At 39.8% G+C, this 13,970-nt stretch overlaps 1 protein-coding gene across 2 annotated transcripts in view; it reads right to left on the reverse strand.

Annotated features, from left to right (window-relative positions):
• Positions 1-700: 700 nt before the first annotated feature.
• Positions 701-13,970, reverse strand: part of gng12b (guanine nucleotide binding protein (G protein), gamma 12b) — a 28,822-nt gene continuing 15,552 nt past the window's right edge. For both annotated transcript variants that reach the window (XM_040039993.1, XM_040039994.1), the window contains 2 exons: positions 2,854-2,974; positions 701-2,734 (listed from right to left, as the gene is read on the reverse strand). In XM_040039993.1, the coding sequence (XP_039895927.1) occupies positions 2,609-2,734; positions 2,854-2,946 (219 nt within the window). In that variant the 5' untranslated portion in view covers positions 2,947-2,974 and the 3' untranslated portion in view covers positions 701-2,608. The remainder of the gene's footprint in view (positions 2,735-2,853; positions 2,975-13,970) is intronic.

Genomic DNA, 13,970 nt, shown 5'->3' on the forward strand with positions numbered 1-13,970 from the left:
CACAGAAGTAGGGATTATTGCATAACATGGTACTCATGGCTTACGGGCATGTAAACAACTTTGCTGAGAAATTAGAACAATCAAAAATGTTTGGATCTTTGACCTGATTCACTCATCCACTTGTCTAAACATTGTGACTTGTGATTCAGACAAAGGAGTAATATTCATGTTGTTACAATAAGACATTTTCTATATAATTACAGTGGTGGGCGTGCATATAAAACATGCTCAAACTCTCAATTAATGAGGTCAGCAACCCCTCATAGCCAAAAGCTCAAACTCCAAATTGCTTTAGATGCTCGATATCAGGACATTTTTCTGCTCTCGGCTCTACATAATGTCAGTGAGAGTGGATATCCCTACTATGAATTTCTTAATGTCAGGAACACAGCTACAGCTACAACCACAGCTGTTCAAACCCTGCTGTTTATAAGGGGCAGCCAATCAGAAGATAGCTTGCTTAAAAGGTAGGACAGTTTGTTTTAGATGTTGGATTCACTTAAGATCTGCACCAATGCTCAGTCTAAGACAAATAAGGATCATCATGAACTTTAAATGATGAAAACCTACTATTGTAAAGTCCAATATCAAACATATGGAGCCGAAAAATGAACACAGTAGACCCTCCATTTGATTATATAAATGATGATTCATGCAATGAAAATGTCTAAAACAGGCTTATGTAAATTTAGTTGAATAATTTAACTTGTTTTCCATATTTATTTGCATTGAATATATGCAACAACAGGCAAAGGTTTGAATATGACAGTAAGCTGTTATTGACACCACGTGTGAGAAACCACAGACTTATCAATAAAAACATAAATCCATACAGACTGATCAAAATCAACCAGATGTATCGTTAACACAGCAACACGTAACACTTTTTAATCCCAAACATTGAAATCATGAAACAAAATAGAAAGTCAAATGTTAAGGTTTGACTCAAACCTGAAAAGAACATTTACAAGCAAGCACATACTCTGGTACATGGGCACAGTGTTACAAGCCTTTAGTAAGATATACCCCATATATCTCTTAATTCACCTAAAGAATCTTATAATTCACAGTTTTAGACAACAGCACTTATGTGACTTAAAGGTAGTCAAGAGGTTAAAGCAGGATTAACTTCATTATTAAGGCCCTGGCTGGTAAAATTACAAAAGTAGTTGCTCATGTTTTAGCAAGAGTATAGCTCACAAATGACAAAGTTACAGCTATGTCAACATGATATAATCAAAGGAAGTTTGAGCTGTAAACATGAAATGTTTCAAACTCATAACAGTCATTTGGTGTTCATCGGTTTCACAGTGCCTGAAGTGTACAAACAAGAAGCCTCAGGTCTGCAGACAGAAGCAGCGAAACTAGATCTGATGAGTCTGATTACTGTAAATATTTTTCTTCTACAGTAACGGCTTCATGGCAAGGTTAAGGTGTACTCCATCTAAGAGTGTCATCCTCCAAGTACTTGCATCGTAAGACTTACAGATATCATGTTCGTGTTCTTTTATCGCTCTCCGCTGAATACAACCAAAGTTGCAAAAACAGCAAGCTTACAGCAAAATTAAGCATCAATTCATCCTGAAATATTGGCACTGCACTGAACAAGTGCACCACATCATTTTTTTAAATGTCTAAAAAATCAAAATCTGAATTATATTTGAACAAAGTCTTTGCATCGCTGGAAAGGTTATATAAGGTTAGACATAAGAGACACGTATGATCGAGTAATCCCTATGATCTAAAAGCTCAGACTTCAGACTGCTCTAAGCCCAGCTTCAGGCAGTCCCCCCCACCTTGGGCAATAAGGTATGGTGCAGAAGCTCCCACCTACTTGTGAGAGGCAGCCAATCAGATTAAACGTGACATAAGAGGGGAATAGGAAGTAAAGTAGAATGCACAAAAACTAAGGAATATTTTAAATTGTAAAATCATATAAAACTACTGTAGTAGAGTGTAAGGATAAAATGCAGAGCTGGAAATTATCATAATGGGTCTCCTTTGATGATTTTAGACCATTTCTTCTGAGTCAAAATGCGTGACAATAAAAAGTACATCAGTGGTTAATGGACCTCCCTTTCTGTTTATCCCGGAAATGCAGGTCCATTAGAGTTTGGACAGTTAACTCATCTGACAGGATATCATTATCTTGTTAACTGTCTCATTCTGAACAGAATACAAACCGTTTCCTGATGAAAGCAAGAAGTGAAAACCCAAAGCCTAAATCTGATTAGACCAATGACTTGAAGGGGGCTTGTTTATACGTGCTGTCATAATTACAGTCATCAACTCTCCCAACTCTCAGCTCCTTTCAGGCTGAGGTCTGTGGCCTTCCAGATCCTGTCAGATTACAGTGCAGACAAACAAAAGCCACCACTTTTAATCATCTTTGTTAGAGCCGCAGCTTTGATCAGAGGCAACGGCTTCAGCCTTCTGCCCGTTCTTTGGTGTCACAGCTATTTGACTATAAGGCAGAGAGGACTACATTCCTTATCAAACTCAAGCAGGCATGTGAAAAAGTTAAGGGGTATACTGGCCTTAAGGCAAGTTGTGAGCAGAGCTTTTACACATAGGATTTAGCATCAAAAGCAAGAGTTCAGGTGTTTCCCTACAAAACTGTGCAAGGCTTCTTGTCCTTGAAAGGGTTTTCTGAAGCAGGGATACCCATTAGCAGCGGGTCATTCTTGGCGTGCTCTCCACAGTAGCGCATCAGCTCCGATGAAGCCTTGGACACCTGCAAAGAAATCAGTAAATACACCAATCTCCTAAAAAAAAAAAAAAAAAAAAAAAAAAAAAAAAAAAAAAAAAAAAAGTGGAACAGTCATAGTGGTGTGAATGTGACTGTAGACATACCTTTATCCTCTCGATGCTGGCTTCTATCCTCAGCTGCTGCACCGTCCGTCTGGCCTGAACTATGCTACTGGAGCTCTGCATTTTTGATGACATTGCAGTTTTTAGACAGCTGTGCTTAAACCTGTGTAAGACAAAATATGATCCTTACTGAATGCACGTTAATTAGTGTAGAGATGCATCTGGTATTTAGATAAAGGAAACCAAATAAACCACAGTCTAATTAATTTGTTGATATGCTGACTGGCAACAAGATGTTCCTGCGGGAGATTAAAGAAGTGACACAAAGGCCAAGCTGCTGCTAAAAATACATGTGAGGCTATAACGGCAACAAAACAGAATCTAAGTTGATGAACATAGACTTGATGCTATTAGTATATAGAGACGAATGAGCTTAGCATCAAGTCAAATTGCAGTTATTTGGCTTAAAAGCTGTTTTCGATACCTCCCATATCCCAGCTGCACATTACCTTTCTGCTAAGGTTACTGCATTTAAATGCAATATTAAGTTACAAAATTAAATGTTGAAAAAAATATTGTTTTAAAATGATACCAATAAGAGGAAAGATGTGAAATAGAGCTATAAAAGTTGAAACGGAGCAAGAAGGAATCTGGCTTGGACTAAAACAAAAGAACACAAAAAAGTCTCTTCTGCCAAAAAATGAATGCTGATGTACTAAGTGGGAAGTGCAATTTTATTTCATGACCCAACGACAAATCATTGTGGCATGATTTGTCATACCTGGCATCAATTGGCTTGATTTTTCTCCACCCGTCATAAGATTCTCCCAGGAAAGTAAAAATCCAATCAAATGACAGATCACTTATTGACACTACACGAGGCGGTTCTAGACAAAACATCAAGGACCAATGGCTTTAACCATCTTTGAGATGCAGTCTATATCACAGTGTATGTCTGCAATCTATGTAATACATGAAATATTTCAGTTATTGGCAAGTCAGGCACTCACTAACAAAAAAGAGCTATAAGAAAAAATACAAAGCTGCATGTTTACGCATTAGAGGTTTTATGCATGATGTCCTTAGATATAAGAAATCAAGTTACTAAAATGTGGAAGCTGAAACAAACTCTATAACTGTGCAACTTCTCAGAAGTGGCAGTTGACCTAATCTTGAATTCATTCAATATGCGTAAAAGCTGTGACCCAACCCAACAGATTCCTGTTTCACAATTCCCACTTCCAGGATACATTGGTTTGCTTTTACCGACTCATTACGTCATTGCTCGTAGGGGAGGCGACACGCTGGCCATTTTTTTACATTTAACTTTAGCCAACTGTCAGGCAGAATTCAAAGGGGAAGCAGTCTTTGAACAAAACCTCGTGTTTCCTTTCTGTTTTCTCCACTAAAAGCAATTTCCTTTAAAAACCAGAAACAGTCTCTAACGCAAGAGTAACACAATGTCTTGTATTCAAAGTTAGAGTAAAACACAGTAAATGCACTGTTGAGCAATTTTATTGAGAACTTAAACTGTGCATAGCAATTGTTCAGCTGATAATTTGCAGCTTTTGTTCCTGGAACACATTAAGAAAACACAGCAGAGAGCAGCTCTGTGGGACTGACAAAAATAACCTTTGGCATGTGGTGCAGTAAATGTTAGCTCTGTGCTCTGGTGCAGGATATTACGGAGGAGGGGAACACGCTGAAACGGAAGGGAGATGAAACATGGGCAACTGCAGAACTGACTACAGAAAAAAAGACAAGACCATACATCTCTCTAACCCCCCCCACCCACTCCTTTCCGCTTCCTCCACAGGAAGCAGTATCGCCTGTTACCCTCCAAAGTATAAATGATTAAATATGGGGTGGAGGTGCTAAAAATAGAAGCTACAGACATGGGATAATAACCTAGGATAGAGAAAGTGTAGCTGTTATTGCTGGAGTGCAAGGCTTTTGCAAGGCAGTTGTCAAGGTAGCTTTCCTGAAAACCTGCATGCTGACATTAAAACCAAAAGCACGATTGCACATATTTACTGTCAGGCTCGTGTACAACATTCTGGACCTGTGTACTCATTGTACAAAGGAAGTTACCACTTCATGTCATGCATCTCTCATCAACACAGCTGTGCTGGCCAGGCAGGAGTGGACTGAAAAAGGTTAGAGCTGCGTCACAGCAGGGTTAGTAACTACCCACTAACGTCTGCACGGACACTGTGTGACGCTGGCTGTTACTATCAAGCCCTGAGACCAGAAATAATAAAAGCGCTGGGTAACAGTGACTGTTTACACTGATCTAAACATTAGATTTTTGAGATGGAAGTGTAGAGACCTTTCATCTTGCAACACAAGTCACAGACTAAAAAACATCTAAGGTATTTAGGGCTTCCATACCTATGCTGGTATGGCTGTGTAAGTTTACTTGCAGCTTGCATGTTTAATGTTAGTATAGCAAAGGGCACTATGCCCTAAAAAAAACTGTGACCCCCTGTTGCATATTATTCCCCATACAAACTGCCATAATAAGTACACTTTAGAGTCCAAAAAACTCTTTCCCAACTAAACAGCTTATCCTTCTAAATATTGCAATCCTGCTTAGCACATTTTATGCCTAAATGAAAAGGAATGCTGCACAAACATGCTACAGCTAGCATGAGTAACCTGTTTGGAATTTCAAATATTATAGCAGATATACTGATCAAAAAGAAAACTTCTATAGGTGTACTACTTTGCTCATATAAAACTGGGTCAAGGGAATTAAAGAATTTAATAGATAAACAAATTCAGTAATGGAATTGCTGTCAATTAGACGCATAATTAAGAAGATCCACTTAAGATTGCACTAGTTGTATGACAGCTTTGAAAGTGAAGCAGATTGGTGGCTTTCAGGTTGTTTAAGTGAAGCAGCTTTTAGCTATTGTTCCCTCACTGGCTATGCCTTAAACCATTAGGCAAGAAAGCAAGTAAACCTGGCTATGCCTCACATTTCCAGCAGACCAGGTGTGTCTACCCTGGAGCTGAGTACCTGAACTTAATCGAAACCCTGACCAAAAACAAGCCACACTCCATTCTTCAGAGAGATGCTCCACCCTGCATTTTTCTGGAGAATGATACATACTGCAGCAGGACAATGAATCCAAACACACCTCAAAGCTTTGAGGGCCTACTTGAACACCAAAGTAGACCAAGGAGTGTGGACTGCTACCTGACCTCAACCTCAAAGAGCATTTGTGGGGGCACTTCAAAGACAAGTATTCCTGGCATCTCAAGAAGTTCAGTGGAACACTGTCAGATCATGCCAGTCTGTCTCTTCCAACTCAAGTCCATGCTGTTATTAAAATACAAAGAGTGTGAAATAAAAACATTCTGAAATAAATGTACTATTTTTTCCTAGATATTCAGCTTCTCACTTAAACTATTAGGCAAGAAAGCAAGCAGAACTTATTTATACAGCACATTTCATTCTAGGTGGATTCACAATGTGCTGCACAAAGCACGAGCTACCACAGAGGCTGCAGGCACAAACCTATTCAGATAATATGAAACTAAGTCAACAGACTGACGTGAGCAAGTGAATAAATAAAATAACTAAGAATATATCCATAAGATCCATAACACTTCACCACTTTTGTCCAAGAGATACTGATGTCCCAGAATAAGCAGGCAATAAAAAAAATTAAAAAAAAGTATTAGGGGTTTAGTTCTAAAACAAGCAAAAGCCAATACAATGACCTCAGTACAGGTGCTAAGTGGTCATATTTCCTGTAGAGGAGCTGAAATTAGGATGTTTACCTGATAATCCTTTGAGCTGCACATCCAGACAACTAAAAGTAAAAGCATGGACAATTCTTTCTGCACATTAAACAGATAAAAGGTTTAAAACCTTTGAGGTATTTCCCGATTTATCAAATTGCTTGATTTATTTTGGCTCTGCTGCTGATTTGTGCAAAGATTTGTAACCTATACCACTTTCTATAGAAGGCTGTAAAAAGTTCATAAGAAAAACAAAGTGAAATTATTTGCAATAAAAAATAAGTTCCATGTTTAAAAAAAAAAAAAAAAAAAAACACCTCATGAGAACAGCTAAAAAGTATATAGTGGGAGGTGATCGTCCACCAGTCACAGAGACGTGGAGACCGCAGAGACCAGATGTGGCATACTGTCTTCAGCAGCCAGACTGAAAGAGGTGAATGGGTTTACAGATCCTTCCAGCAGGATTGGTTCATCACACACAGACTCTGCTGTGCAACTTCGTTCAAAGGAACTGTCTGATACAGGGAGGTCCCTCTCCTGAAATGAGCTGGATTCCAAGTAATCCCTTATTATAAGTCAAGGCAGTGACTAGTGTTACAGTAACCCTGCTGCTTCTGAGGGATCAAAATAAACTAATTACTTCTAAATTTCATGCATGTCAATAATGTGACTTTTGTTTTAGGTTCTCCTTAAGATTCTGACCGTACTAAAGCTATTTGAATAAAATGAGTATTTTTAGATTTCTTGAAGAAGAAGAAAAAAAAAAAAACTCCCATACTTTTCCCGTAATATGTACTGTAGTGAGGCAAACCGGACTGGTTTAAAGCATGCATGCTCAAATACAAGAAACGTTTAACCTGGATTTGCCCCAAAGTCAAAAAACATAAACAAGCTCATTTGCCCCGAATGAGCTTGTTTATGTTTTATACTTCTTGAAAAACATGAAGTATTCCTGAGTTAAAACCACCACTGCACTATATGCAGATAGTTCCTACTGCAAGGAACACTTTTTAGTACACTAGAAATTTTATTTTTGAAATAAGACCTCAATTAAACAAATGCGTGGTTTAAAAAAAAAAAAAAAAAAAAAGTGCACTCATTCCAGTAAAACAAACATAAACAAGTAGTGAACTTTTATCACTGCAAGTGCGCTTACAGAGTCTTTAAGATCCTGTTAGCCAAAAGAATGTCTGAAATGTCTTCAGCTGTGTTGCGCCTGTCTGCATCTAGCGTGTGTGCTTATGTGTGGCAAATGTAAACATGTGGCACACTGAAAGGATTGATGAAAACATATTTGAAGTTTTACAGCAGAAGGCTTACTTTGATGTGGCTTCAGGGCTTTTGCACAGGTGGGCCCTCACAGTGCCAGCACAGAGGTCCTGCAGAGTTTATGACAGCAGCTTTTTCCCTTTGGTGTGTAATAGTGCACACAGATCTGCTGCCTGACCAAATACTCTAATGACCTACTGACATATCATATGCCCATATGTGTACTGAAATACTCCTTAGCTGTTATTATCATTTCTTTGGTCCATACAGGCTCCTCCCTAACCCTAACAAGCTCAAAGCGCGAGTGATTGCTACAAAAATTTGCAAAACTCCTTATGGAAAGCTCAAACTATTCCCGTTTCCATCCGTGACTAGCAAGAGTTCAAGAATTGGTTGTTGGTGCTGCAAATTCTTCATTTTTTAAAATTATGTTCTGTATTTAACCTTTCTGAGACAATTCTTTTCTTTTTTTTTTTTTCCAAGAGTGAAATGGTCAAGAGGGTGGAAAAAGATAGGCACACGCAAACATACAACTGAACAAATTAATTTTCGGTGCAACATTCAAAAGCATGGGTACCATTTTCTTGATGCTTTACAAATGACTTAAATTGCCCCACTGCACGCTTCTCATGCTCTCTGTTTTTTTGGCATGTTCCAGTTCCAAAGCCTCACTTGGAATCTCCCTGTCTCACCTACAGTGGCTCCAAGACCCACAGTTTGAGAAGTGAACTTGTTATTTAACTGACATTTTGGTCTGTTTTCTGGTTTTTGACGTGCAAACCTTAGGCTAATTAGAGATTTATTGCGCCGTTATATCGATGCACCTCGTTCTCATTCCCCAGGCACCATTTAGTGGTATTTTATTAAATTTGTGACTCGTTTAGGTACAAAGTGTCCTGTGGCACTGGGTAATGGCAGGTTGGGTTACTGAAGTGGCTTTCATTTCCAAACAGTTACTGTGAAGTGAGCAATTTTAAGCTTTTTTTTTTTTTTTTTTTTTTTTTAAAAACACAAGTTATGAGAGTAACCACAAAAGTAAAAGTAAAAAGCTAGTGAGAACAAAAAGTAACAGAAAACCAAACTGTAAGAGTTCCCAAGGTGATGCACTTCCACCTGCATGTGTGCCCAACCTGCAGTGTCTCCATGCCTCCATGCTTTGAGAAGCACTGCAATAGAATACTGAAGCCTGTTATTTAGCTGGCTTACAGCCCACTTGCTGGTCTTTGATTTGCATGTTTCAGGCTAATTACAGCTCTAGATTTTTATGCATCAATTCAGCTCATTCTCATCCCCAGGCTTTTAGTTCTGTTTTACTAAATAAGCTCACATGGCTCATTTAGGAACAAGGTGTCCTTTAGCTTCCGGACCCTTACGCACTGGGTGATGACATTAGTGATATGTGGGTGTAACGGAAAACTTCTACAAGCAAGGTTACTATTGTGAGAGGGCATATTTCAACTTGAAAAACAGTATTTTCCTAACCCTAATCGACAGGAAAAGGACCTTGAAAATTAAAGCAAATCAGCAAGTGGAGAAAACAAACAAAGTGCAAGCAGGACACGCACCAGGGTATTCATCCTGATAACAGGGTTTGGGTTAGAACTGACGCATTGCCTGTCAACAGTGTGGCAGTGTCATGAAAAAGCACTCCCCCCTTCCTGATTTCTTTTTTTAATATTCATCACACTTACAGATAATCAACAAATAACAACAATAGACAAAGATAACCGGAATAAAAACAAAATGCATTTTTTACATGATGATTCAATTCAGAGTCAACTCATTATTTAACAATAATTAACCATATTGTTTGGGAAGCTGAGCTCAATTTCAATAGAGACACAGAGGTGTAATTATTTCAAATACTGTTGAATCAAGAAATCACTTAATCTGAACCTGTCTGATAACATGAAGTAAGCTAAAAGATCTATAAACGCAACACATCATACCACGATCTAAAGAACAAATGAGAAACAATGTTATTTATATCTATTAGTCTGGAAAGACTAATAGCCAGATTGCAAGCCGTTATCCACAAATGGCAAAAACTGGGATCAGTGGTGAAGACCAAGGAGCTGGTGGTGGACTTCAGAAGGGGTCAGCACAGAGACTACAAGCCCATTATCATCAATGGAGCTCCAGTGGAGAGGGTGCAGTCCTTCAAGTATCTTGGTGTCCACATCTCCTCAGACCTGACATGGGCTGCCCACATTCAGGTCCAGACCAAAAAGGCTAGGCAGCGCCTGTATCACCTACGACAACTGAGGAAGTTCAGGGTCTCTCCAAAGATCCTCAGGATTTTCTATACAGGCGCTGTGGAGAGCATCCTCACACAGAACATGACATCGTGGTTTGGGAACAGCTGTGTGAAGGACCAAAAAGCTCTCCAGAGAGTGATCCGTACAGCAGAACGCTGCTGCAGGATTGCTCTCCCCCCCGCTTCAGGACACCTACACCAGGAGATGCTGGACTAGAGCAGCGCAGATACTGAAGGACCCGTCCCATCCTGGCAACAAACTGTTCCAACTTCTGCAGTCTGGTAGAAGGTTCCGCATCATCCGGGCAAGGACAGAGAGACTCAAGAGGAGCTTCTATCCCCAAGCCATCCGGGCCCTAAACACACACACACCCGCCCTCTCACATCATCTATAATTGACTGAGACAGGACTCTTCCAGACACTCTAAACCAAGGCACAATGTACATTCCAAATTCCTTTAATTTTAAATATGTTTATATTGTCTATCCTGTAAAATAGTCAGATGTCTATTCATATTAATGTACAGAATTCACCTGCTTGCAGTATTCACTGTGTGTTATACTTGTATAACTATGCATGTGACAAATAAAGAACCTTGAACCATCCCAGGAGTGGCCAGCCTACCAAAATTACTCCAGGAGCAAGAAAGAACCCAGAACTACGGACATGCAGCACTCACTTGTTTCTGTTAAGGTCAGTGTTCAGAATATTTAAAAAAAAAAAAAAAAAAAAAAAAGAGTGGGCAAAAATGGAATCTACCGGTGAGGTCCAAGGTGAAAACCACTGTTGACCAAAAACAACACAAAAAAAAAACATTTTGATGAATAGATTCTGTGGACTGATGAGACAAAAGTTGATATTTCTGGAAGGTTTGCGTCCTGTTATATCTGGCATGAAACTAACACTAACACAGAAACAGCTCATGTCCTGAAGCTCAAGCTGGGCAACTCAAGAGTTGGGAGTTCGCCTTGTAATCGGAAGGTTGCCGGTTCGAGCCCCGGCTTGGACAGTCTCAATCGTTGTGTCCTTGGGCAAGACACTTCACCCCTTGCCTACTGGTGGTGGTCAGAGGGCCCGGTGGCGCCAGTGTTCGGCAGCCTCGCCTCTGTCAGTGCGCCCCAGGGCAGCTGTGGCTACAATGTAGCTTGCCATCACCAGTGTGTGAATGTGGGTGCAATGTGCTTTGGGGTCCTTAGGGACTAGGAAAGCGCTATACAAATACAGGCCATTTACCAAGTACAAATGATTCTGAAATACTCCAGCAAATTAAATGAATTAATTTTTTTAAAAATATGTAAAAGTCAAAGTCTGGACTTAAATCACATTGAGATGCTCAAAACCCCTCCAAAGTGGCTAAATTGAAAAATATATATATATCAGCGAAGAAGAGTGGGCCACAGCAATGTGAAAGCTATCACAGCTATCACAAACACGATAGAGTGCAAAGGGTGGCGCTACCAGTTATTACGTTTAGGGGGTAATTACTTCTTCGCAAAGGACCAGGTTTGGATATTTTTTGGCTTTTAATAAATCAAATTTTCATTTCAAATCTTCATTTTGTCTTTACTCGGACTGTGTATGTCTAACATTACAAATTCTTTGATGATCTGAAGGATTCAGCACACATATGATAATATGTCAGTAAGTCATTAAGAGTGTTTGGTCAGGCAGATCTCTGTGCAATGTTACAAGCCAAAGGGGAGCAACTACAGCTTTGGATGGACTATGTCATTTCAATACTCTGCTGCAATACTGTATATCACTATTTATAATACTTAATTGCTTCAATAAAGAACAAATGCTTCATTAACTCCTATCTATTGCATACAAATGTGTTATTCATTGTTTTGCCCAACTAAAGGCAGGCTACTAACCATGTCCTGTATGATTAGTTATCAGCTGCAGTTACAAAAGTGTTGCTCCGTGGGACACAGAGCACCTCTGTTATCTGTCCCTTACACTGAGACAACCCCGGCAGGCTCCACAGTCTGCTCCTGGGCCAGGATCTGTGGCAGCCTCTACAATAAGCTCTGAGGCTTAGGCTCATTTGAGAGGCACAGTGACAATGCAGACAGGCTATCAGTATTGTGCCACACTCACAACAGCTATTTTTGCATTGTTCACAACAGAGGCAACTGGGACAGGAGTTGTGAGCTTTTACAAGTTTAACTGCGCCCTTATGAGCACTAATCTCAGACAGCCTGATGTTATCAGGGAACCAGACTGCCCAGTCAGGCGTGCAGAGGAAAGAGACAGAGGCCTCCCAAAGAGAGACAAACACACAGCGTCTCTTCTGAGTGTTGGAGGAGGCAAACTGTATGACTAATGCTATAACATTTCAATGTGTGCATGAGCATCATCGATTACAAGCTTTGATGGTGACAGACTTTAAAGGCGTCGGCGGTGCTGTCCAAAAAGCTTTGAACACCTAACTGTGTGAAGTCAGCAGACATGAAAAGAATCACAGAAGGTGTCGGTGTTTGCGCTGCAGATTAAAAAGGAGATCGGGGTTCCGAGCCGCTGAGTCACAGGCTGCAAGTTTCTCTCTGAGCTTCTCGCTTCACTTTACATCCATTTCCTGAACTACTGGCATGCAGATTTTTTTTTTTTTTTTTTTTTTAAACCAAGGGTGAGGTCAGATTTAGGACAACAGATTTTCACTCCAGTTTCCGTCTGCCTGTCCTTTCTTCCCACCTGGGCCCCATGTGCGGAAAAACAGGTTTCTTTTGAGAGCGTGTGCATGTTCGGTCACACAGCCTGCAGACAGGCGCAGCCGTTTAAAAGTTCAAAGCTTTGACTAATGTGCTTCTGATTCCCTGAGAAATAAGTTCATCTTGGTCTTTTTCATACACACCCTGTGGAGAGGTACAGTGAATGACATCTATAGATTAGAATGCTCTTTGAAGTTCTGGCAACTTGTCTTTTATGTACTTGGAATTTAGTGAAAGACAAGCAGCTAAAAAGCCCCAAACCAGGTGCTGCTCTCTTCTACTACACTTTATCATGCTGTATTCAGTTTCCTCCTCCCTCTGCTTTGATTATTTTCCAAAGAAATTAGATTTGGCTTTGGGAGATATTGCCTTTATTTGACAAATACAGAAGAGCAACAGACGGACAAAAGAGGAACTACCCCACCATGTCTGAAGCTAAATCTGGACGGCCAGATGCAAGACAACATGCCAGCCAGCAGCTGTTGCTATTAATATGGAAATTAATGTGGGTGGGGGTTATCATGCAAACCTGTTGCAAAACTCACTTTGAACATGTGTAATAAAAAGAGCTTTGAAACAACACTTTTTAAAAAACTTGTCGAGTTTTCAGTCCACCCACTTTGACTGCAATCCATCAACAGTTGTTTGATGGCTAACTTAAAAAAGTTTTCCATCTAAATCAGGGATGTCAAACTCATTTTACATTGCGAGCCACATACAGCCCACTTTGATCTTAAGCGGGCCGGAGAAGTGAAACTCCCCTTTCTGAAGCCACATATTTGACTGTTTTCTGCATCTTAAAGAAAAAGTTGCTTCGACAAAGAAAAAAAATCTGTCAGAAAGTTGAAATCTCTTTAGTACTGAATAGCAGAAATTAGGCTCTCTTGTCAGATGTCATTTTTTGGAGGAAAAAAAAGGAGGCCAACAACACTGTACACAATGATAAACTGGTGTGTAATGAGCAAGCAAATAAGGCAGAAAATAGAGATTTTTGATGGGAAACTGGTCTCAAAGTACACTGAGTGAAAGCTGTGAGGGAAGACAGCCAAAGTAAGTGGGAATTCATTACAATGTTTTTCCAAACGTAAGGTGTAAAGTAGTCGTCTCCTTTTGCTGCTGGTTCAGTGAATTTTGGTTGGAGAGTGACAAAATCTGTAGTTTTGGAATCTGG

This window comes from Simochromis diagramma, unplaced genomic scaffold (assembly GCF_900408965.1).
Source record: "Simochromis diagramma unplaced genomic scaffold, fSimDia1.1 OVJJ01000026.1, whole genome shotgun sequence".
Classification (NCBI taxonomy): Eukaryota; Metazoa; Chordata; class Actinopteri; order Cichliformes; family Cichlidae; genus Simochromis; species Simochromis diagramma.